This window comes from Macaca mulatta, chromosome 10 (assembly GCF_049350105.2).
Source record: "Macaca mulatta isolate MMU2019108-1 chromosome 10, T2T-MMU8v2.0, whole genome shotgun sequence".
Lineage (NCBI taxonomy): Eukaryota > Metazoa > Chordata > Mammalia > Primates > Cercopithecidae > Macaca > Macaca mulatta.
This window is the reverse complement of record NC_133415.1, coordinates 30,188,424-30,213,101: the sequence shown is the minus strand read 5'-3', so window position 1 is coordinate 30,213,101 and position 24,678 is coordinate 30,188,424. Positions and strand designations below refer to the sequence as shown.

The following is a 24,678-nucleotide window of genomic DNA, read 5'->3' as shown; positions in this document are numbered from 1 at the left end:
CCGGCTGTTTATAATTCTCAGGTGTAGTCCCTTTGCTGACTATCCATGCTTAAGGGATTGTGACGAAACAACTGAGCCTTACATCTGTCCTCTTCTAGTTAACATCTGGGGCCAGTCGTATCCAGCCTGCCACCTTTTTGTACAGCTGGCAGCAAGCTAAGAACAGATTTCACGTTGTTTAATGGCTAAAAAAAGGAGAATAGGCCGGGCGCGGTGGCTCAAGCCTGTAATCCCAGCACTTTGGGAGGCCGAGACGGGCGGATCACGAGGTCAGGAGATCGAGACCATCCTGGCTAACACAATGAAACCCCGTCTCCACTAAAAATACAAAAAATTAGCCGGGCGTGGTGGCGGCGCCTGTAGTCCCAGCTACTCGGGAGGCTGAGGCAGGAGAATGGCGGGAACCCGGGAGGCGGAGCTTGCAGTGAGCCGAGATCGCGCCACTGCACTCCAGCCTGGGCGACTGAGCGAGACTCCGCCTCAAAAAAAAAAAAAAAAAAAAAAAAAGGAGAATAATATTTTGTGGCATGTGAAAATTATGTGAAATTCAAAATTCAGTGTCCATAAATAAAGTTGTATTGGAACAACAAACATGCCCATTCCTTTAGGTATTATTTATGCCTGTTTTCCTGCTTCAACAGCAAAGTTGATTAATTGCCAGAGACCGTGTATGAAAAGCTTACAATATTTACTATCTGGCCCTTTACATAAAGTTTGCCCACTCAATTTACTCCAGGTTTTGATTTTTTTTTAATTGACCAATTCTGCCAAAAGTCTATTTTAGCAATCCCTTTTTGGCGAGGGCGAGTAAATCACTTTTGGTTTCGTTAATCTATAATGTTATTTTCTTATCTATTTCATCTATTTCTTCCACTCTGTTATTTCCTTCCTTCCTGTCTTCATAGGCTTGCTCTGTTACTCCTCTTTATAACTTTTGGAGAAAAATGCCTACCTCATTTGCTTGTAAACTCTTTTCTCTTGTATGTAATGCTATAAATTTACCTTCAAGTACCGATTTAACTGTGTCCCACCAGTTCTGCTTGGTAATATTTTCATTATCCTTCAATTAGTTATGTCCTAATTTTCCTAGTTGTTAGAAGTGCTTCTTCCCCAGTACCAGAAAGAAATAGCACTTGAACATAAATTTAATTTTCTCAGCAAGGCCATTTTTACTTTCTGCAGAAAGGGTACACTCGCCAGCAGTTTTGCCAAGAGTACCCTGAACAAAGGATACAGGGCTATTTGTAACCTGACGCTTCCACCTTGCTGCTGTGTCCGGTTTCCATTGGCTGAAACGGAACCTCACATTCTGTTTTGTCCCAATTGGCTAACAACTTAGAACTTTCTAACAGAGGCAAAGGCAGAGGAGAACAAAGGAAGGAGGAAGTAACTTGTGGAATGCTGAGAAAGGTAAAAACACCTCCAAATAAGGAAGAGGAATAGGCTATGACCTAATGCTTGCTTGGACCGGTATAAGCATGCCAGGGCAAATATTTAGGCTACATTGTGGGAGCTAAGAACACAAAATACATTAATTTATTTATTACAGCTAGCAGATATCTAAGAATGTTAGCACAGGTCTTTGAATAAAGTTTACTTCTAAGAGAAGTGACTATTTATTCCTAATTCGACAGGGAGGAAACTCTCTTTGAAGAGGAACCTCTACTTTACTTTTTACATAGTGATTCTAACACAAGGGTTGTATAGCATGTTATTTATTTTTGAAATCTGTGAGTTTTTTTACAATTATTTATTTTTGAAATCTCTGAGCTTTTTAAAAGATATTTTTAACTGTATTATAATCAAATAACATGGCTTAAATATTACTGACCTTTGCATTTGAAGATTTCTGTTCAGTGAAGTGTACCTTAGTCAAAATGAAGAGATCATAGATATAAAGAAGATATTTGAAGTATCTAAAATGTATATATGACGCTGAGATGTAAAGATATTTGCAATATCTAAACTGTATATATGAAGCCAAGCACGGTGGCTCACACCTGTAATCCCAGCATTTTTGGAGACCAAGGCAGGCAGATCACTTGAGGTCAGGAGTTCAAGACCAGCCTGGCCAACATGGTGAAACCCCGTCTCTACTAAAAATACAAAAATTAGCTGGATGTGGTGGCACGTGCTTGTCGTCCCAGCTACTCAGGAGGCTGAGGCACGATAATTGCTTAAACCTGGGAGGCAGAGGTTGCAGTGAGCTGTGATTGCACCACTGCACTCCAGCCTGGGCAACAGAGTGAGACTCCGTCACAAAAAATAATAAAATGAAAAATAAATATATGTGAAATGATCTTCTTATGGCTTCATAACAATTCTAATATCCATCAGTAAATTAGTATCAACTAAAATTCAGGCTTTATTCAAATGTCGCTACTTTTTCCCACCATCCTTTTTGTTCCAGATTCCCATGCAGGATACTGACTCGTACTTAGTCATTTTGTCTTCTTAGCCTTCTCTGGTCTGTGACAGTTTCTTAAACTTTTCTTGCTTTTCATGACCTTGACAATTTTAAGAAGTAAAGGTCAGGTATTTTTCAGAGTGTCTCTCAATTTAGGTTTGATGTTTTTCTAGTGGTTATACTGGGGTTATGGTTTTTAGAAGACTATCACAGACATGATGTGTCCTTCTCGTAATTTCTCATCAGCAATCCATGCTATCAATATGACTTCCTACTGGTTTCTCCACTGTAAATTACTTTTTCTCCCCTTTCGTACCCTATTCTTTGGGAGTAAGTCACCAAATCTTGCCTACACGCAGGAAGGCCATGAGGTCTCATTAAGGGAAAATTATCTGTGCAAATTACTTTGCAACTCTTCTTTAAGGAAGGTTTGTCTCTTCTTCCTTTAGTTTTAAATTAATCAAAAATAGGTTTAGTTTTAAATTAATCATAAGTAAATAAAATTAAAAATTTAGTGTCTCAGTCACACTAGCCACATTTCAACAGATCAGTAGTCACCTGTAGCATATTGGACAGAGCAGAAGTAGAGCATTGTCATCATCACAGAAAGATCTATGGACAGCATTGACTTAGATCTTTAGTGAACCTTTCTTCTTTCCAAATATATGCATTTAAAAATACAAATTCCCAGGAACTGTGTTAATTCCATTGCATAAATTTTGTGCTTGTTTTCAATACCTTTCAATTCAACATTTTCCTTTTTTCACTGCAATTTCTTAGAGGAGCTATGGGTTATTTAGAATGAGGACCAGGACTGGGGTGAGATAAGCAAGGAGGCTGGGGTGCATTAAGGAGAGACGCACCCCCAACTTCAGGGATGGCACGTTGTCACCTTAGGTTCCCTGCTTGCTTCACCCTAGTCCCAGCCCTGTTTAGAACTGTATTGCATAATTGAGGGACTTTGGGGTTTTTTTCAGTGATCTTTCTGTTACTGATTTGTAAGTCGATTCCCCTACAGTCAGTGGGTAACTACAAAGAGCCCCACAGCTAACATCACAATTAAAGTAAACTACTATACCTGAGTTTGAGACCACGCAAAGGACACCCACGAAAGCCACTTCAATTAGTAAAGCATTTGGAATAGCCAATGCAACTTTGAATGCCAAAGTTGGAGAAATGAAACTAACACATGGAGGATTATGCAAAGCTACAATAATTAAGATACTGCAGCCTTAGCACAAGGATAGAGAACAGGACAAATGAAATGAAATAGATTACAGAAACACATATATACAATCATCCCTGGTTCACACAGCTTCCACTGCAATACAGTAGGGAACGAGTGGTCTTTTTAGTAGGAGGTGCTGATTGATCTGGGGTATGCATATGAAAAAATTAGTCTTCGTGCCTTATCACACCATTAACAAAAAATCAGTTTGAGATATCTCATCTAAACAATAAAGCTTCTAGAAGAAAACATAGAAGGAATATCTTTATGTCCTTGGTAGACAATTTCTTAAATAAGACATAGGAAAGATAAGCCTTAATGTACGTATGTACACCCATAAAGCCACCATTCAGATCCAAATATGGGACATTTCCAGTGCCCCAGCACTTTTCCCGTACCCTCCCCGGTCAACAGCCCAATTTTTAAAAAGGTAAGAGGGGGCAAAATTTGAATAGACATTTAATTTTAAAAAAATACTCAGGTGGCTGATAACTATATAATCTCAAGGTCCATTACTCATCAGGGAAATGCAAATTAAAGCCACAATAAGGTACCACTACAATTTCAAGAGAAGGGCACTTACTAAAATGACTGACAGTACCAAGTGCTGGATCAGTAGCAATGGAATTCGCAATATCGGTGGTGGGAATGTAAATCGTTTCAACCACTTTGGAAATGTATTTGGCAGTATCTACACTAGAAAGCTAAATATATGCAGTTCCAGCACTTCTCATAGCCATACATACCCACGAGAAATGATTACATGCTTACCAAAAGACACGCACAAGGTCGTAGCAGCTTTATTCAAAATTGCCGAAGAATCAGCCTCAAAGTCCATCAACAGTAAAATAGATTTATATAAAACTGCCACAGTCACACAACAAAATTCTACCCAGCAATGAAAAAGAATGTGCTACTGCTACACACAGCAAAAATGCATCTCACTTATTTTACTTTACTTTATTTTGAGACAGAGTCTTACTCTGTCACCCAGACTGGAGGGCAGTGGCGCGATCTCAGCTCACTGCAAACTCCCCCACCCAGGTTCAAGTGATTCTTCTGCCTCAGCCTCCCGAGTAGCTGGAACTACAGGCACCCACCACTACACTTGGCTAATTTTTCTATTTTATGTAGAGAAGGGGTTTCACTATGTTGGCCAGCCTGGTCTCAAACTCTTGACCTCAAGTGATCCACCTGCCTCAGCCTCCCAAAGTGATGGGATTACAGGCGTAAACCATCACGCCCAGCCATCTCACTTATTTTAAAAAGCCAAAGACAAGAATCTTTGTGTTATTCCATTTATTTAAAGTTAATAAACAAGAAAAACCTCTGAGATCAGAATAGGGGATGGATTGTTGGAAGCCTTTGACTGGGAAAGGGCACGAAGACTTTGGAGCTACTTCTTGACGATAGGGAGCTGATGAGATGTCACTGTAAATAAAACCTGACAGTTGATGACATTGCTTGCTAGCATCTACAGCCACAAAGCACACATGGCCTAGCCTCACTTCTGCCTTTCACAACTCCTGGAAGTGAGTCGAACATATTTTCAGCGAGAATCCTTGCTGCAAGGGAGTCTGGAATCTCCAGTGTTCGTAGCCATCGTTTTAGTTTTTACAGGTGAAGGCGGAGGGTCAGTGTCACTCACAATAATGGAAGCCACACCACTTGATCCTGGCTGAGCTGAAGCCTGAATAATAACTTTCGTTTCACGAGGCAACCCTTGCAGTTGCTCCGGCTTTTTAAATGTTTGATGGTTCTTGGTTTTGTGCTCTATTTCCTCCTTCAACGTCAAAAACTGTAGTCGGCACTTGGAACATCGAAGGACCCTCCTTCTGCTGTGCCTCCAGCAATGATTCATGTATGGTATCGCAGTTTTGAAAAGTTTGAGACAAAACAGACAAAGCAAATACTTTGTGTTTTCATGGCACGTTCTAAAATGTGTTTCCACATCAGCAAAGACCGATGATCTGTAATGGCAAACCTGGCACACATAGGGCATTTCGCCAGGCTTATGATGGTCCTTCATGTGTTGTAAGAGGACCTGATCTGTTTCGAATGACAATTCACAGATCTTACAGACAGCAGAGGGCCCCATGGCGATGTGCACACTGTCAATGTGACACTGTAGCTGGAAGGGAGTGGGAAACTGCCGGTGGCAGTGCTGGCAGGTGGTGTGGTTTTCCCAACTGTCGTTCCTCTGCTTCTCAAACTCCAAATGATGCTTCATGTGATTCATAAACTTAATATTTTTTAGAACTTTCACGCAACTGAGGCATTTAAAGGTGGTGTGAGTCTTCTGTTCTGGCTGCCCATCTCCTTTATGCTGTCCGTAGTAAAAGTCGCTAAGTAACACGATGGGAATTTCTTTCCTGGGATCAAAGGTCTTCTTTTGACTTGCTAGACTTGAAATGTCTGTTATTACCAGGCCATCAGACCCATTTGCTCTCTCTGGATTCCTAAGATTGAAATGTGCTGTTCCATTAGCATCAGCCCAAGGAAATGTTGCTCCATTCTGAACGTGGTTTGATGAGTTGCAGACCCCCTGTGAGGGTGTATTTGTGCTTATTCTAGAAGAGCTATCTGAAGGGACCACAGCTAAAGAATGTACCCCTGGGATTTCAGCCCTGAGTTTAACCCTTTTGGAACTTCTGCTGTTTATATCTGAAGTGGAAAGTCGCTTGGAATCAGGAGAACTCTCACTTCTGCCTCCTCCAGAGAACATAGCTCCAACTAGATGCTGAGTCCCTGGAGGGAGAGAATCTGAGGAATTGGGAGAAACAACGTGTGGTGAGCCCATTTTATAAGCAGGTTCAGGTGAAGACATTGTAGTGACAGGACTATCTGTAGATCTCCCCTCAGATGGAGAAACTGGCCTGATGGCTTTTGCCACAGAGGTCACATGATTTGCAGGCTGCCACACGTGAGCAGGATCTTGACGGAAGTGGCCTTTTCTTCTTCTTGAATTTGAGCCTGGGGTGACTCTGTTCAAAATGTTTGAAACGACTGGTTTTGAATTTGAAATCATCCCGACAAAGAGAATTTCAGGGTCTTTATGTACATGTTCCACCCCAACAAAGATCAGATCTGGATCTTCATCATCTTTGTCGCTTTCTTTGGATTCTCTCAAATTCTTCTTTGGTGATTCCACTTCCTTACACAAAAAGACATCTCCCATTTTCAGTTTACTTTTTGCTTGAAGCCACTGGTCCCTTCAACTTCCAGAGCCGTCTTTTTACAAATTGCCACCTAAGTGCAACCATGTGACAATAGTCAATATTTATTTCAAAAGACAAAATCATTACTTTATTGTACCCTCCCTTAAAACACTGAGGTAACTATCAACATCACTCTTTTACACATCAGAAATAAGGCTTGAAACATTTTAAATGGCATAATTTCAAATTCACCTCTCTCTCCTACCCTGGTCTTCTGCAGTTGTGAGGCAAAGGAAGCAAGATTTCAGGAGGTGCAGATGGAACATCTCAGAGTGCTCGCCTCTAAATTTTGCACTCTAGATGCCTCGCTCACCTCCTCCTCATCCCAGATGTACTCTCTCAGATGTCTAAGGTTTCTAGCCAACTTGAACAAAACTTCTCTCAAAAACATTCTGCTCTAAGCCTGGGCAACATAGCAAGACCCCATCTCTACCAAAAAAAATTAAAAATTAAAAAAAAAACTAACTTGGCATAGTGGTACACACCTGTAGTCCCAGCTACTTGGGAGGCTGAGCCAAGAGGAACACTTGAGCCCAGGACTTCAAAGCGATGTTCATGGCACTGCACTCCAGCCTGGGCAACCAAATGAGACCCCATCACACACACAATAAAAGCTACAACACACACACACACACACACACACACACACACCCTTTGCTGTTCCTGTAATGTTCCTTTTCTCAGTAAACCCAGTTGTTCAGTCTACAAACTTCAGAGTCATCCTTTGACAGACTTTCTCTCATACACCACAGTCAATCAATTAGCAAACTCAGTCTGCTCTATCTTCTAAAGATATCCGGAATCTGACTACTCTCTTCTATATCCATTGCCACCTCCCTGATGGAAGGTACTATGTTCTCTCCCTGGATCATTGCAGAAGTTGCCAGACTTAAAAGTTGTCAGATCTCCCCATGGTGGCCCCAGTGCCCCTGTTAAAATATACAGGAGAGCAAGTATATTTTGCTCTTAAGTCTTCAATGACTTTCCATCTCATCCATAGGAAATACCAGTAAACTTAAAATTTCCCCATAGAACCTTAGGTCATTATCACCCTTGCTAACTCCTCTCCCTCTGCTGCAGCCATCCTGAGCCCCATGAGTCTGGAACATACCAGACCTTTTCCTTTTTCAGAACTTTTGTTGTTCCCGGGCCTTGCATGCCTCTTTCCCCAGATTAACCCCATCTGGGCTCCTGATTTGCCTCACGTCAGTGGTTCCTCCTCTGCAAGGCTTCCCTGACCACAGTATCAAAAATCACAACCTCCTTAACTCATATGTTCTAACCTTCAATGCTATTTTTCAACTTAGCATTTATTACTGCCTACCACACAAGGTGTAAAATATACCTTGCAAGCCCAGGAGTTTGAGGTTACAGTGAGCTATAATCATGTCACTGCATCCAGCCTGGGTGACTTTTATAATTGATGGCATCTTACAGTCAGCGAAAAACCCTATTTCTTTGTATAAGCTGACAGCCCGCTAAACTTGTTTTACAGTTCACTAATGGGATATCAACTATATTTTGGCAAACAATGGTTTAAGACGGGAATTGGAAAATTGGCCTTTCCCCTGTTTTGTACAGTCAGGAAGTCAAGAATGTTTCTTACATTTCTAAGGTATTGTTTTCTTACTTTTTTCTATTATTAAGATTACATTTTTTTTTTCTTTTTTTTTTTCTTTAGAGACGGAGTCTCGCTCTGTCGCCCAGGCTGGAATGCAGTGGCGCTATCTCCACTCACTGCAAGCTCCGCCTCCCAGGCTCACGCCATTCTCCTGCCTCGGCCTCCCGAGTAGCTGGGACCACAGGCGCCCACCACCGCGCCTGGCTATTTTTTTGTATTTTTTAGTAGAGACGGGGTTTCACCATGTTAGCCAGGATGGTCTCAATCTCCTGACCTTGTGATCCGCCCGCCTTGGCCTCCCAAAGTACTGGATTACAGGCGTGAGCCACCACGCCCAGCCAAACTTTTGTATTTTTAAATCTGGGGGAATAAACAAGCAAAAGGAGGCGGGGCGTGGTGGCTCACACCTGTAATCCCAGCACTTTGGGAGGCCCAGGTGGGCATGAATCACTTGAGCTCAGGAGTTCCAGACCAGCCTGGCCGACATGGTGAAACCCCTTCTCTACTACAAATACAAAAATTAGCCAGGCATGGTAGCAGATACCTATAATCCCAGCTACTCAGCTACTCAGGAGGCTGAGGCAGGAGAATCTCTTGAACCTGGGAGGTGGAGGTTGCAGTGGCCAAGATCGCACCACTGCACTCCAACCTGGGTGACAGAGCGAGACTCTGTCTCAAAAAAAAAAAAAAAAAAAAAAAAAAAAGAAGAAAGAAAAAGGAATATTTTATGAAGTGAAAATTATATAACATTCAAAATGTCAGTGTTCACCATAAAGTGCTGTGAAACACGGCCATGATCATTTGTTTAGTGCTGTTGTCCATGGTTGCTTTCGCACTTTTATGACAAGAGTTGAGTACAGTAGTCCCCCCTTATCTTTGGGGCATATATTCCAAGACCCCCAAAGTGGATGCCTGAAACTGCAGATGGAACCAAATTCAATATATACTATGTTTTTATATATGTATATACACACACATGTGATCAAGTTTAATTTATAAATAGGCACAGTAAGAGGTTAAGAATAAAAAAAATAACAATATACTACTGTAATAAAAGGTATGTGAGGCAGGGTGTGGTGGCTCATGCCTGTAAGCATTTGGGAGGCTGAGGTGGGTGGATTGCCTGAGGTCAGGAGTTTGAGACCAGCCTGGCCAACATGGTGAAACCCGTCTCTACTAAAAATACAACAATTAGCTGGGCGTAGTGGCAAGCATCTGTAATCTCAGTTACTTGGGAGAGTGAGGCAGAAGAATCAATTGAACCCGGGAGGCAGGGGTTGCAGTGAGCTGAGATCATGCCACTGCACTCCAGCCTGGGCAGCAAGAGTGAACTCCATCTCAAAAAAATTAATTAATTAAATTAAAGGTATGTGAATGCAGTCTCTCGCTGACAAAATATCTTTATGTAGATCTTGGCAACCTTAGCATATGATTGTGTTTTCTTTCCTTATTACATTAAAAACTTTCCCATTTTCACTTAAAGGAAGCACTGTACAGCTTCTCTCTGGCATATTAGAATCGCCAGCCTGGCTACCCTTGTGCTTTGGGGCCATTATTGAGTACCATAAGGGTTAATTGAACACAAGCACTGAGATACCACCAGGACAGTCACTCTGGTAACTGCGATGGCTCCTAAGTGACTAAGGTACAGAGAGCGCAAACAGCCAACAGCATGGGGACTCAGGACAAAGGGAGGATTACCATCCCAGGGCAGGGCTGACTCAAGAGCTTATCACACTACTCAGAAGGGCTGGCGACTTAAAACTTATGAATTGCCTAATTCTGGAGTTTTCCAATTAATATTTTGGAACCGCAGGTAACTGAAAGCACGAAAAGCAAAACCCTGGATAAGGGAAGACTACTGTAGTTGAAGCAGAGAATCGCAATGCCTAAAATATTTACCATCTAGTCCTTCACAGAACAAGTTTGCCAACTCTAGTTTTAGAGAGGCAAAATGAAAGATACCAAATTTCTCAGCTCACCAGTTCCTAAAGTTGCGTGTGCATCCAGATGATCCAGTGCAGCTCAGTATGCTCCACTCTGGGCCACGAGGGAAAGCGAAGCTGGAGCTTCCTTGTCTCCACCTCCCAGAGAAATTTGTCGAGAGACCAGCAGCACTGCTTCTGCAGGCGAACAATGCCACTTGCTCTTCAAAGTCCTTTCTGAGGCCAGATCAGAAGGTCCCACTCCTTTTAAGCCCATTATAACCCAATCATTTTCCAGTCACATGTCTGAAGCAGTTTATCCTGATTGGATTTTCAGTTGTTGTCCAGCTTGATTGCCAAAACCTTTCCTCCAATTGCTACTCAAAGGAAAGAGTGAAGGTTTGGCTTGAGGGTTGCCTTCTGGGTTGACTCAACTGGTGATGGGTGTCCTCCCTCCTCTCTCTGTTGTTCAGACTCCACCACCTTCTCTCTAGTGTGCCTGGGCCCTCAGCTACTGGGGGTCAGAAGGGATGGGGCGCGGAGTGGGAGGCAGTCCACATGTCTGTTCCAACAGAGCTCAAACAGAGATGAGGAAGTTCAAAGGCAGATATCTTTCCAGTAGAAGCCCCAGGGGGCAGGGTGTGTCTCACTCCCACAGCCCTTGAAGACTAGGCTCCCATAGGAGTTTCCAGGTGTCCAAACAGGGTCCTCACTGAGTCTTCAACAGCTTTCTCTAAGCAGCATCCCACTTCCTTCTTAATCAGTTTCCAGGGGTCAAAGGTCTGTCCTGATTCCCTCCCATCCCCTCTCACTTCCTTCCCTCCGCCTCTCCCTCCCCCTTCCTCCTTCACTACTCCCTCCTTGGAACCTTCTCAGTTGAATTTCAGGCCCTCCCTTTCACTGTCTTTACAGCCTTTGCAATACAGATTAGAAAGCGGGGGAGGGGGAGCCTCAAGGGTCCCTCGACAGGTAAGAAATATTTGTATTTCCACCCCATTCCAATGCAGTGCAATCAAGTCTCAAAATTAAACCAAAAATCATTTGCAAATTAAAATGTTCTAAAGTAACATCTCCTGATAAAACTTTAAAAATACTTTTCTGGGCCAGGCGTGGTGACTCACGTCTGTAATCCCAGCACTTTTGGAGGCCGAGGCAGCAGATCACATAAGCCCAGTAGTTTGAGACCAGCCTGGCCAACTTGGTGAAAACCCATCTCCATTCTTTATAAAGTAAAATACAAAAATTTCCTGGGCTTGGCAGTGCACACCTGTAATCCCAGGTACTTGGGAGGCTGAGGCAGGATAATCGCTTGAACCCAGTAGGCGGAGCCCAAGGTGGTATAGAAGTGTATGACACAGGGTCTTTATTTCTAGGGACTGGGGAAAGGCTGCTTGAGGGCATTGCAAGTAGCCAAGGGTGTGCCCCTGGAAAGCAAAGTGAAATGAGGCCCGCTGCTGAGGTACACCTGTAGTCCCGGCTATTAAAGGGTGAGGTGGAAAGATCTTTGAGCCCAGGATATCCAGACCAACCTCAGCAAAATATCAAGACCTCTGTTTCTACAAAAAAAAATGTTTTTTAATTAGCCAGGCACAGTAGCACGTGCCTGTAGTCCCAGCTACCCGGGAAGCTGAGATGGGAGGATTGCTTGAGCCAGGGAGATCGAGGTTGCAGTAAACTATGATTGCATCACCATACTGCAGCCTGGGTGGAAGAGAGAGACCTTGTCTCATTCATTCATTCATAAATAAATAAATAAGCAAGCAAAGTGAAGTGAAGTGCAAGACTTAGACAGTAAAATTATTCCAGGGGCTGGGCATTGTGGCTCACACCTGTAATGCCAGCGCTTAGGCAGAGGCTTGAGCCCAGGAGTTTGAGACCAGCCTGGGCAACCTGGCTAAACCATGTTTCCACAAGAGAATACAAACAATTAGCCTGGGTGACAGAGTGAAACCCTGTCTCAAAGAAAAGAAAAAAGAAAGGAAGAGAAAGAGAGAAAGAAAAGAAGAAAGAAAAAGAAAGAAAGAAAGAAAGAAAGAAAGAAAGAGAGAGAGAGAGAGAGAGAGAAAGAAAGAAAGAAAGAAAGAAAGAAAGAAAGAAAGAAAGAAAGAAAGAAAGAAAGAAAGAAAGAGGAGGGGAGGGGAGGGGAGGGGAGGGGAGAGGAAAGGTGTATTCTACAGAACTGATATTCACTCCTTCCTCTTTTCCAGAAACAGAATCCTGCTAGGAAGATTCCAGGAAGCCTAGGCAGTGGTCAGGGGCTGGCTCAGGTATAAAGCAGGCCCTTCCCCTGAGACAGAAGGTTGTGGCAGCAGTGCTTGTGGAAGGTAAGAAAATTGAGAGGAGTGTCTAGAAATAGCTCGGAGTGGCATCTTATTTTCTTTTGCTCAGTTTTAAAAGTCCCAAATAAAACCTCATCTAGCTGTTCTAACCAAGCTATTCTAACCCACTAATCTAGTAAAAATAAAATCACATGGTCTGAATATAAATTTGCATCAGGATACATGCCTTTCCTATGAAACATTTATGTTCCCTTATAGAATATATTCTCCTTTTCTGCAGAAAACTAACTGTAATGCATCTAAAGGTCACAGAATGTGGTGAAACATCCTCATGGTTGATTTTTTAAAAAATTTTTTATTTATTTATTTTTTGAGACGTGGTCTCATGCTCTGTTGCCCAGGCTGGAGTGCAGTGGCACAATCACGCAGTCTTGATATCCTGGACCCAAGCGATCCTCCCACCTCAGCCTCCCAAGTAGCCAGGACAATAGGCAGATGCCACTATGTCTAAATAATTTAGTTGTATTTTTTAGTAGAGATGAGGTCTCACTATGTTGCCTGAACTAGTCTCAAACTCCTGAGCTCAAGCAATCTTCCCACCTCGGCCTCCCAAAGTTCTGGGATTACAGGTGTGAACTACCTGCACTCTGCCCTGCACAGCTGATTCTTTTTTTTTGAGACTACACTCTGTTGGCCAGGCTGGAGTACAGTGGCATGATCTCTGCTCACTGCAACCTCCATCTCCCAGGCTCAAGCAATTCTCGTGCCTCAGCCTCCCAAGTAGCTGGGATTACAAGTGTGTGCCAACAAGCCCAGCTAATGTTTGTACTTTTAGTAGAGACAGGGTTTCACCATATTGGCCAGGCTAGTCTTGAACTCCTGATCTCGGGTAATCTGCCCACCTCAGCCTCCCAATTATAGGATTATAGGCGTGAGCCACCACGCCCAGCCGTAGCTGATTCTTTATCAGTCTGCCTTTGGGAAGTTTCTGATGGGAAACTCTTTCAGACCAGCCCCACTTTCCAAACAAAGAATTCCAGTGATGAGATTAAAGCTTGTCACAATATGTTTTTCAAATGACTGGTAGAAGCAGACCTTAAGATTAAAAAAGAAAAAGAAAAAATGGCTGAAATCTTGAATCCTTTATTGCTTTAAGGCACAGAATAGGAAATGGATGGTGCGTCAGGAATGGATGCAGGTAGGGACAGACCATCACTCATGCCACCTTGCTGTGTTTATGAAACAGAGTGCTGGAAATTAAATTTAAGGGATACACAAAGAGGTGCCCAGTCAGATGAACTCAGAGTTGGAATTGCAGTTTGTGAGACAGTTACGTCAAAGGAAGAAAAGAAGGAGAGAAGAAAGGTGAATATCAGGAGAATTTTCCAGCCAGAAGAAAGATACAGAGGCACAGGCATTTCATGGTCTGGAACAAGAAGAGCACAGAGACAAGTGTGGCTCCAGTTAAAGGACCAGCAGAGAGGAAAGATGAGGTCACTGATTTGGGTAGGGGACATAACAATTAAGATATTGTTGGTCAAAGTCAAGATTTTGGGATTTATACTGAATGAGATGAGAGATTACAGGACATTTATTTGAAAAAGGAAGTTACATGCTATGTTTATATTTTAGTTTTCATCAAATTTGGAAAATCTGCCATTACATCTTCAATTTTTTTTTTGGTTACCTCCTCTATTATGGACTCAAGATAAGATGCTGCCCTCCACCACTGTGACTGCCCCTGAAGTGTTATGTTGAAGCCCTAACTCCTCTTGTTGTATTTGGAGATAGGGCCTTTAGAAGGTAATTAAGGTTAAATGAGGTCATAAGGGTGGGGTCCTAATCCCATAAAATTAGCATCTGTATGAGAAGTGACACCAGGGAGCTGACTCTCTGTGAGCTGAGGAAGGGGTCCTGTGAGGACATAACGAGAAGGTGGCCATCTAAAGCTGAGAAGACCCTCATCAGAAACTGAATCAGCTGGAACCTTGATCTTGGACTTCTAGCCTTCAGAACTGAGAGAACACATTTCTACTGTCTAAGCCACACAGTGTACGGTATTCTTTTAAACTCTATCTTGGCAGAGAAGTCTGTGTTATTTTATTATGGCAGCCCAAACAGACTAATATTCCCTCTCTCTTCACTTCCTCAGAGATTACAATTACACATATTATTGAGCTCTTGAAATTGTCCCCACAGTTTACTGACCCTCTGCTCATTTTCTTTTTTGTATTTGTTTTCTGTTTTGGGGAGTTTCTATTGCTATCCTCCAGTTTAATAATCTTTTCTTCTGCAATGTCTAATCCTCTGTTAATCTCATTCAGTGTATTCTTCAGCTCAAGCATAGTTTTCATCTGTAGAAGTTCAATTTGAGATGCTTTTACATCTTCTGTGTCACTGCTTAACATTCTCCAGCTTTCCCCTAACATGTGGAAGATCATTGTAATAACTGTTTCAATCTTCTTGTCTGCTAATGCACTAATTATATCATCTATGACATCATTGGAGCCTAATTCAGTTGATTAATTTTTCTCCTTATTATGGATAGTATTCCCTGGCTTCTTTGCCTGCCTGGTAATTTTTGATTAGGTGTCAGGTTTGATCTTGCTGGACTTGAATATTTTTGTATTCCTTTAAATATGCTTGAACCTTCTTCTGGGATGCAGTTAAATTACTTCAAGCTCGTTTAATCCTTTAAGGCTTGCTTTTAAGTGTAGGTGGCCTGATTTTGCTCCATTACCAAGGCAATGCCCTTCTGGGAATCTATGGTATATCAGCCTACAATATCTCTTTCAACTTGGTGTGGCAAATTCTCTCAGAGAATGAAAACAAGTGCATGAAAAGGATGAAATGAGCAGGGGAGCTCTTTGCAGCATGCCAATGTTGCTAGATACACAATCCAACTTGACCCTTTAAGCTCTGCTAAATGTCCTAGTGGTTTCTTTAGTGCAGACATAAAGATGAAGTTTACACACAGGGACAGGGGGACCAGAGAATGGAGCAGCAGTCCCAACCAGGAAGGATGGCAATGCTTTGGGAGCCCAAGACCAGGCCTTGGTTTAAGTTCAAACTGTTGGAAGTGAATAGAGCAGCGTAAAGCAGTCCTTGAAAGAACCTGGACAGGTCAGTTGATGCCTCTAAACTTGGGGACTTCAGGGCTATGCCGGAAGGATCTGGGCCAGGTTCTTAAAGTCCACGTGAAACGTCCTGCTGCAGTGGCTTATGCCTGTAATCCCAACACTTTGGGAGGGCAAGCCAGGTGAATCATTTGAGGTCAGGAGTTCGAGACCAGCCTGATTAACATGGTGAAACCCTGTCTCTACTAAAAACACAAAAAAGTTAGCCAGGCGTGGTAGTGACAGCTACTCGAGAAGCTGAGGCAGGAGAATGGCTCAAACCTGGGAGGCAGAGGCTGCAGTAAGCCAAGATCATGCCGCTGCCCTCCAGCCTGGGTGACCAAGCAAAACTCTGTCTCAAAAAAAAAAAATTCCACATGAAGGATGCAGAGATGCCTATGAGTGACAATATGTCTAATCTCCTACTTTAAGAATGGCCATTTTCAAATTCTAACATTCCTTCAACATTTATTAATTCTTTTGTAAAGAAGAATGTAGATTTGTCTATCAGTGTGGCGTCAGGAAGATTTACGTTATTTAAAAATGTTATAAACAGATACTGTCATTATTTTTATGATGCTTCAAATTTCAAGTGAGACTCCCTTTACCGTGGTCCCCATATCTTTTTGTTTTTTTTTTCCTTTTTTGAGAGAGAGAGTCATGGTCATCCATTTATTTCACACCTGATTCTCATTACATCAGTCAGAGAGGAAGGAGTCATGCACCAGTGCATACAATTGTGCTGTTCTATTATCCTTTGGACAATATTGGGATCCAGGTTCTAATTATTTTTAAGTTCAGGATCTGGATCAGAGCCCAAAGAGGTTAACTGCTGCTGCTGGGGACTGGGAGCTGCTGAGAGAACAGCAGGAAACAGGCATGGAGCTGACCATGGAGGGTTCATGCTCCAGAACTCCCATCTGGGTACCTGAGGATCTTTCACGGAGATCATGGACTGGGGTGTGACAGCACTTCCTCAAAGCAAACGGGGATGGCAAACATGGGGCTGGTACTTGGGAGTTGGAAAAACCATCATATTTGCACAGGGAGAAATTGAAAAACTGCTGTCCTTCCATCTGTATCCCAGAATCCTATGTAGAACCATGAGGACAGGGCCAAGGTTGGTTCCTTGGCCTCTGTTTGTCCTCATGAGTAGTCCAGTAGGAGTCCTGCAAACTTATCACCATCTGGAGTCAGTGCTGCCAACTCTTCTTTATGCCCCTCTGCTTGAGATGCTAGTTGATTGCTTTAGACTATTCACGATTATTCTTCCTCAACTCTTCACATTAAAGAAATTCCTGGCCAGATATAGTGGCTCATGCCTGTAATCCCAGCACTTTGGGAGACCAGAAGTTGGAGACCAGCCTGGGCAACATGGCGAAACCCTGTCTCTACAAAAAAATAGAAAAATTAGCTGAACGTGGTGGTGGGTGCCTGTAGTCCCAGCTACTTGGGAGGCTGAGGTAGGAGGATCACCTGGAACCTGGGAGGCAGAGGTTGCAGTTTGCCGAGATAACACCACTGCACTCCAGCCTGGGTAACAGAGTAAGACTGTCACAAAAAAAAAAAAAAAAAAAAAAAGGCTGGGCACAGTGGCTCACGCCTGTAATCCCAGCACTTTGGGAGGCCGAGACAGGCGGATCACAAGGTCAGGAGATCGAGACTATCCTGGCTAACACAGTGAAACCCCGTCTCTACTAAAAAGTACAAAAAACTAGCCGGGCGAGGTGGCAGGCGCCTGTAGTCCCAGCTACTCAGGAGGCTGAGGCAGGAGAATGGTGTAAACCCGGGAGGCGGAGCTTGCAGTGAGCTGAGATCCGGCCACTGCACTCCAGCCTGGGCGACAGAGCGAGACTCTGTCTCCAAAAAAAAAAAAAAAAGGAAAGTAATTCCCGTTCTTTGATGAAACTCTGGATCTCCTAGCCACTCCATGTGTTAATCAACTGTTCTGAGGGTTTTCTAGTTCCTTGGTTTCATAATTTCAGTCTTAAGTCACACTTTCTCCGTTTTTATTCCTGAGTTTCCTCCTAAGGTTCTTTTCATTGCAGCCACAGGGACTAGTCTGGGGTCTGCAGAGAACTAGTACTTACTCTGCCCAGATGGAATCCAAGAGCATCAGAAGGGGCCCAACGGTGGAAATGTGTTTCGGCTGTCTGCTTTTGGCAGTCTTGCTCTCCATGTCTTTTTGACATGCCTCCTGATATAGTTTGGGTGTTGTACTCATAGGATGTAACCCCTGATGCTGGACATGAAGTCTGGTGAGAGGTGATTGGATCATGGAGGTGGATTTCTCATGAATGGTTTAGTACCATCCTGTTGGTACTGTCCTCAATGATAGTGAGTGGGTTCTCCTGATACCTAATTGTTTTAAAGTGTGTGGCACCTCCCGCCTCTCTCTTGCTCTGGCCATGGTATAGCTGTTATGGAAAGCAGTACAGTGGTTCCTCAAAATATTGAAAATAGAGCTACCATATGAGTCAGCAGTTCCATTTCTGGGTATATATCCGAAGAAAATGAAATCAATATGTTGAAGAGGTATCTTTACTCTCATGTACATTGCAACATTATTCACCACAGTCAAGATGTGGAATCAATCTGAGTGTTCATCAATGGATAGATGGATAAAGATAATGTGGTATGTATACATAATAAAATACTATTCAGCCCTTTCTTTCTTTTTTTTTTTTTTTGAAACAAGATAAAAAGATCTTCCTCTGTCACCTAGGCTGGAGTGCAGTGGCATGACCATCATAACTCACTGCCGCCTTGAACTCCTGAATTCAAGCAATCCTCCCACCTCAGCCTCCCAAGTAATCAGGACCACAAGTGCATGCCACCAACACCTGGCTAATTAAACAAAGAAAATTCTATAGGGACAAGGTCTCACTTTGTTACCCAGGCTGGTCGCAAACTCCTGTACTCAAGTGATCCTCCCTTCTTGGCCTTCCAAAGTGCTAGGATGACAGGCAAAAGCCACCACGCTTTACCACTATTCAGCCTTAAAATCAAAGGAAGTTCTGTTATTTGCAACAACGTGGATAAACTTGGATGACATTATGTTAAGTAAAATAAGCCAGACATAGAGGGACCAATACACAGTGTCTCACTTATATGTGGAATCTAAAAAAGTTAAACTCACAGAAGCAGAGAGTAAAATGGTGGTTACTAGGGTCAGGATGGATAGAGGATAGGGAAAATATATATATAGTATATATAAAAATACAAAAGTTTCAGTTAAACAGGAGGAATTATTAGTTTTGGAGACCTAATGTATAGTATTACAGCATGGCGACTATAGTTAATAATAGTGTATAGTATATTTTAAAATTGCTGAGTAGATTTTGAATGTTCTCATCACAAAATTATAAGTATGAGGTGATTGCTATGTTAATTGGCTTGATTGACATGTTAATTGGCTTGATTTAATCATTACATAATGTGTACACATATATTTATCATGTTGTACATCATAAAATGTATACAAATTATCATCTGTCAATCAAAATTTTAAAAACGCATTCAAGATCTGGGCACTAAGTATGTTCAATTGTTATTGCTTCAGTAGACAGACCTAGAATATACAGTGTACTCATATTTCCATTTAAATTTAGTGCCATGGCAGGAATTCTTACCTTCTTTCATTTTATTTTATTTTATTTTATTTGTTTTTATTTTTTGAGACAGGGTCTCACTCTGTCGTCCAGGCTGGAGTGCAATGGTGCAGTCTCGGCTCACTGAAAGCTCTGCCTCCCAGGTTCAAGTGATTCTCCTGCCTCAACCTCTCCAGTAGCTGAAATTACAGGCGCATACCACCACACTCGGCTAATTTCTTGTATTTTTAGTAGAGATGGGGTTTCACCATGTTGGCCAAGCTTGTCTTGAACTCGTGACCTCAAGTGATCTGCCCATCTCTGCCACCCAAAGTGCTAGGATTACAGGTGTGAGCCCCTGTGCCCGGCCCCTTCTTTCATTTAATATTTTTATATATACTATACTCAAGTGATCCTACTGTCTTGGCCTCTGATATGGTTTGGCTGTGTCCCCACCCAAATGTTATTTTGAATTATAGCTCCCATAATTCCCACGTGTTGTAGGAGGGACCCAGTGGGAAATTGCTGAATCATGAAGGAGGTTTCCCCCATACTGTTCTTATGATAGTGAATAAGTCTTATGAGATCTGATGGTTTTATAAGGGGTTTCCTGCTTTCACTTGGCTCTCATTCGCTCTTGTCTGCTGCCATATAAGATGTGTCTTTTGCCTTCCACCATGATTGTGAGGTCTCCCCAGCTACGTGGAACTCTGAGTTCATTAAATTTATTTTTCTTTATAAACTACCCAGGGTCAGATATGTCTGTATCAGCAATGTGGAAATGGACTAATACAGCCTCCCAAAGTGCTAGGATTACAGGCAAGAGCCACCATACCTGGCCACTATTCAGCCTTAAAATCAAAGGAAATTCTGTTATTTGCAACAAGATAGATAAACCCAGATGGTGTTATGTTAAGTGAAATAAACCAGACATAGAGAGACAAATACACAGTGTCTCACTTATTTTAATTTGTTTAAATTACATTTTTTGTACAGATGGGGTCTCACTATGTTGCCCAAGCTGGTCACCAATTCCTGGATTCAAGGGATCCTCCTGCCTTGACTTCCCAAGTGCTTGGATTACAGGCGTGAGCCACTGTGCCTGGCCTATTTATGTTTTTAAATCCCATCATTCTTATTGTAAGACAAGTACAAGAATCTCTCCTAAGTCTAACTGTATTAGGCCATTCTTGCATTGTTACAAAGAAATACCTGAGACTGGGTAATTTATCAAGATGTTTAATTGGCACATGGTTCTGTGGGCTGTACAGGAAGCATAGTGGCATCTACTTGTGGGGAGGCCTCAGGAGGCTTACAATCGTGACAGGGTGAAGGGAAGCAGTCATGTCGCATGGTGAAAACAGGAACAACAGAGCAAGACGGGTGGTGCTACACCTTTTTTTTTTTTTTTTTTTTTTTTTTTTGAGACGGGAGTCTCGCTCTGTCGCCCAGGCTAGAGTGTAGTGGTGCCATCTGGGCTCACTGCAAGCTCCGCCTCCTGGGTTCACACCATTCTACTGCCTCAGCCTCCTGAGTAGCTGGGACTACAGGCGCCCACCACCACGCCCAGCTCATTATTTGTATTTTTGGTAGAGACGGGGTTTCAGCATATTAGCCAGGATGGTCTCGATCTCCTGACCTCGTGATCCACCCGCCTCGGCCTCCCAAAATGCTGGGATTACAGGCGTGAGCCACCGTGCCCAGCGGTACTACACACTTTGAAACAACCAGATCACTGAGAACTCACTCACTGTCAGGAGGATAGCACCCAGGGGGATGGTGCTAAACCATTCACGAGAAATCACACCCATGATCCAATGACCTTTCACCAGGCCCCACCTCCAACATTGGGAATTACATTTCAATATGAGATTTCCTTGGGCAAACACATCCAAACTATATTATTCTGCCCCTGGCCGCGCCCAAATCTCCTGTCCTTCTCATATTTCAAAATACAATCATGCCTTCCCAATAATCCCCCAAAGTCTTAATTTATTCCAGCATTAACTCAAAGGTTCAAAGTCTTATCTGACCCAAGGCAAACATCTTCCACATATGAGCCTGTAAAATAAAAAATAAGTTAGTTACTTCCAAGATATAATTGGGGTACAACCATTGGGTAAACATTCCCATTCCCCAAGGGAGAAATCAGCCAAAAGAAAGGGGCTACAGGCCCCATGCAATTCTGAAACCCAGCAGGGCAGTTGTTAAATCTTAAAGCCCCAAAATAATCTCCTTTGACTCCATGTCCCACATCCAGGACACACTGATGCAAATGGTGGGCTCCCAAGGCCCTGGGCAGCTCCACCCCTGTGGCTTTGCAGGGTTCAGCCCCACCCTTGTGGCTGTGCAGGGTACAGCTCCTGCTGCTACTCTCATGGGCTGGCATCGAGTGCCTGAGGCCTTTCCAGGTACAGGGTGCAAGCTATGGGTGGATCCACTACAGCTCCACTAGGTAGTGCCCCAGTGGGGACTCTGTGTGTTGGCTCCAACCCCACATTTCCCCTCCACACTGCCCCAGTAGAGGTTCTTTGTGAGGCTAACATTTTGTTTGTTTTTTGAGAGAGAGTCTTCCAGGCTGGAGTGCAGTGGCATAATCATGGCTCAGTACAGCCTTGAACTTCTGGGCTCAATAGATCATCCCGCCTTCCACAGTGCTGGGTTTACAGGCGTGAGCCACTACGCCCAGCCAAAACACGCTCACATTCTTATGTCAACCTAGTAACGGAGAGAAGTTCTTTAAAAGAAAATGATGTGTATTTGGCAATAGAGCATTGCAATGAAAATATGTATGCCCTTTGTGTGCATTTGGGGAGGTAAAGGAAGACAAAGGTTTTTAAAGGAGAGATAAGAAGGATTACATAATTGTTTTGAGATAATTATCCTTGACTACAAAGATCAAGAGCAAGGGTGATGCTAGTCCAAGGTTGGAGAGGCAGTTGCTGGACAGATGCCCTTATGGAAGTATTTTTTGCTTCAGGTTGCGATGGCCTTTGTACGAGGCTGTTTCTGTAGAGTCTTTTGTCATTGTTTTGTTATCAGCTATGCAAGCGTGAAAACCCTCTCTTCACGGCCTTCCCAGGCTCTGTTTGTCAAGTTTTGCTTTGTTGTTGTTGTTGTTTTAACATTAGTGGCAATCCCAGCACTTTGGGAGGCCGAGACGGGCGGATCACAAGGTCAGGAGATCGAGACCATCCTGGCTGACACGGTGAAACCCGTCTCTACTAAAAAATACAAAAAACTAGCCGGGCGAGGTGGCGGGCGCCTGTAATCCCAGCTACTCGGGAGGCTGAGGCAGGAGAATGGCGTGAACCCGGGAGGCGGAGCTTGCAGTGAGCTGAGATCCGGCCACTGCACTCCAGCCTGGGCGGCAGAGCGAGACTCCGTCTCAAAAAAAAAAAAAAAAAAAAAAAAAAAAAAAAAAAAAAACATTAGTGGCTCCGTTTTGAGTCTGACAACTTTCACACTTCTAAGTTAGAGTTTAGAAAATACTCTGTTACTTTTTTTTCTAAAAATGTATTTTAACTTCTTTATTTCTTTTCTTTTTTTTTTTTTTTTTCCTGAGATGGGGTTTCGCTCTTGTTGCCCAGGCTGGAGTGCAGTGGCATGATCTGGGCTCACTGCAACCTCCACCTCCCAGGTTCAAGCGATTCTCCTGCCTCAGCCTCCCTAGTAGCTGGGATTACAGGCATGTGTCACCACACCCCGCTAATTTTGTATTTTTAGTAGAGACGGGGTTTCTCCGTGTTGGTCAGGCTGGTCTCAAACTCCTGACCTTAGGTAATCCTTCCACCTCAGCCTCCCAAAGTGCTGGGATTATAGGCGTTAGTCACCGCGCCTGGCCCTTTTTTTTTTTTTTTTTTTTTTTTTTTTAATGAGGCGAAGTCTCACTCTGGCACAGTCTAGAGTGCAGTGACGCGATCTCAGCTCACTGCAAACTCCACCTCCCGGGTTCAAGTGATTCTCCTGCCTCAGCCTCCCGGGTAGCTGGGATTACAGGCGCCCGCCACCATGCCTGGCTAATTTTTGGATTTTTAATAGAGACAGGGTTTGCCATGTTGGCCAGGCTGGTCTGGAACTCCCGACCTCAGGTGATTCACTCGTGTTGGGTCCCCAAAGTGCTGCGATTATAGGGGTGAGCCACCATGTCCAGCTTTTCTTTTTTCTTTTTTCTTTTTTTTTTTTTTTTGAGGCGGAGTCTCGCTCTGTCGCCCAGGCTGGAGTGCAGTGACACAATCTTGCCTCCCAGGTTTGAGCCATTCTCCTGCCTCAGCCTCCCGAGTAGCTGGGACTACAGGCGCCCGCCACCACGCCCGGCTAATTTTTTGTATTTTCAGTAGAGACAGGGTTTCACCATGTTAGCCAGGATGGTCTCGATCTCCTGACCTCGTGATCCACCCGCCTCGGCCTCCCAAAGTGCTGGGATTACAGGCGTGAGCTACCGTGCCCGGCCTATTTTTTCTTTTTATACTGGATTTTGATAACTAAGAACAGAATTCTTAAAGTGAAAGGTTTATAAGGGCCGAGCATCAAACGCATTTGCAGAATAAGGTAAAAGAGAAATGAGCCCTTGGAAAATAGAATCATGCAGGAGTCTTTCAAAGATATTAATGCTACTACTCAATTTTATCTGATTTCTGTTCGATGGCAATGCTGATGTTGCTCATCTATTTTCTAGCAACACTAGAAATTTAAACTTTTATGTTGTCTCTCAATTTTAAAATGTAAAAAGTATTTATTTTTTAAGTTTTAAAGCATAGTGAAACCAAATAAAGCACATCTGTGTGTTGATTTGAACTGTGAATTGCCTGTACCCCAATCTGGCTTATTGAGATGTGTATTTTACACTTCACTCGTTTCTGAACTTAAGGCTAGTGGTACATGCAGAACTTAAGGCGAGGGGCACATGCAGAATGATGTGGTCCCTAACTACCCACAGAAGTGTCTCTAGTGATTGCAGCAGCTTAATCTAAGAGTTATCCCAACAGTCATCTTCATCCCAAATATTTTAGTATAGTATTTTAGTATAGACATCCCTCACTATCTGAAAGGGATTGAATATCAGCATCCTCAGATACTCGAATCTCTTATATAAAATGGCCTAGGATTTGCATATAACCGACACACATCCTCCCATATACTTTATTTTTCTCTATTTATTTATTTTTGGAGACAGAGTCTCTCTCTGTCACCCAGGCTGGACTGCAAGAGTGTAATCTCAGCTCAGTGCAACCTCTGCCTCCCGGGTTCAAGCAATTCTCCTGCCTCAGCCTCCCAAGTAGCTGGGATTACAG

At 43.1% G+C, this 24,678-nt stretch overlaps 2 protein-coding genes across 2 annotated transcripts in view; one reads left to right on the top strand and one right to left on the bottom strand.

Moving 5' to 3' along the window:
- LOC106996055 (immunoglobulin lambda-1 light chain-like) overlaps positions 1 to 24,678 on the top strand; it is an 801,838-nt gene that overhangs the window by 315,122 nt on the left and 462,038 nt on the right. The window lies entirely within an intron of this gene.
- Positions 4,920 to 10,638, bottom strand: ZNF280A (zinc finger protein 280A). The gene is made up of 2 exons (XM_015149806.3): positions 10,457 to 10,638; positions 4,920 to 6,884 (listed from the first exon to the last, which is right to left on the bottom strand). The coding sequence occupies exon 2, from the start codon at positions 6,811 to 6,813 to the stop codon at positions 5,185 to 5,187; it is 1,629 nt and encodes a 542-aa protein (XP_015005292.2). The 5' UTR covers positions 6,814 to 6,884; positions 10,457 to 10,638; the 3' UTR covers positions 4,920 to 5,184.

Coding starts and splice junctions, on each gene's coding strand:
- ZNF280A (XM_015149806.3), bottom strand. CDS start 6,813: ATGGGAGATGTCTTTTTGTGTAAGGAAGTGGAATCACCAAAGAAGAAT.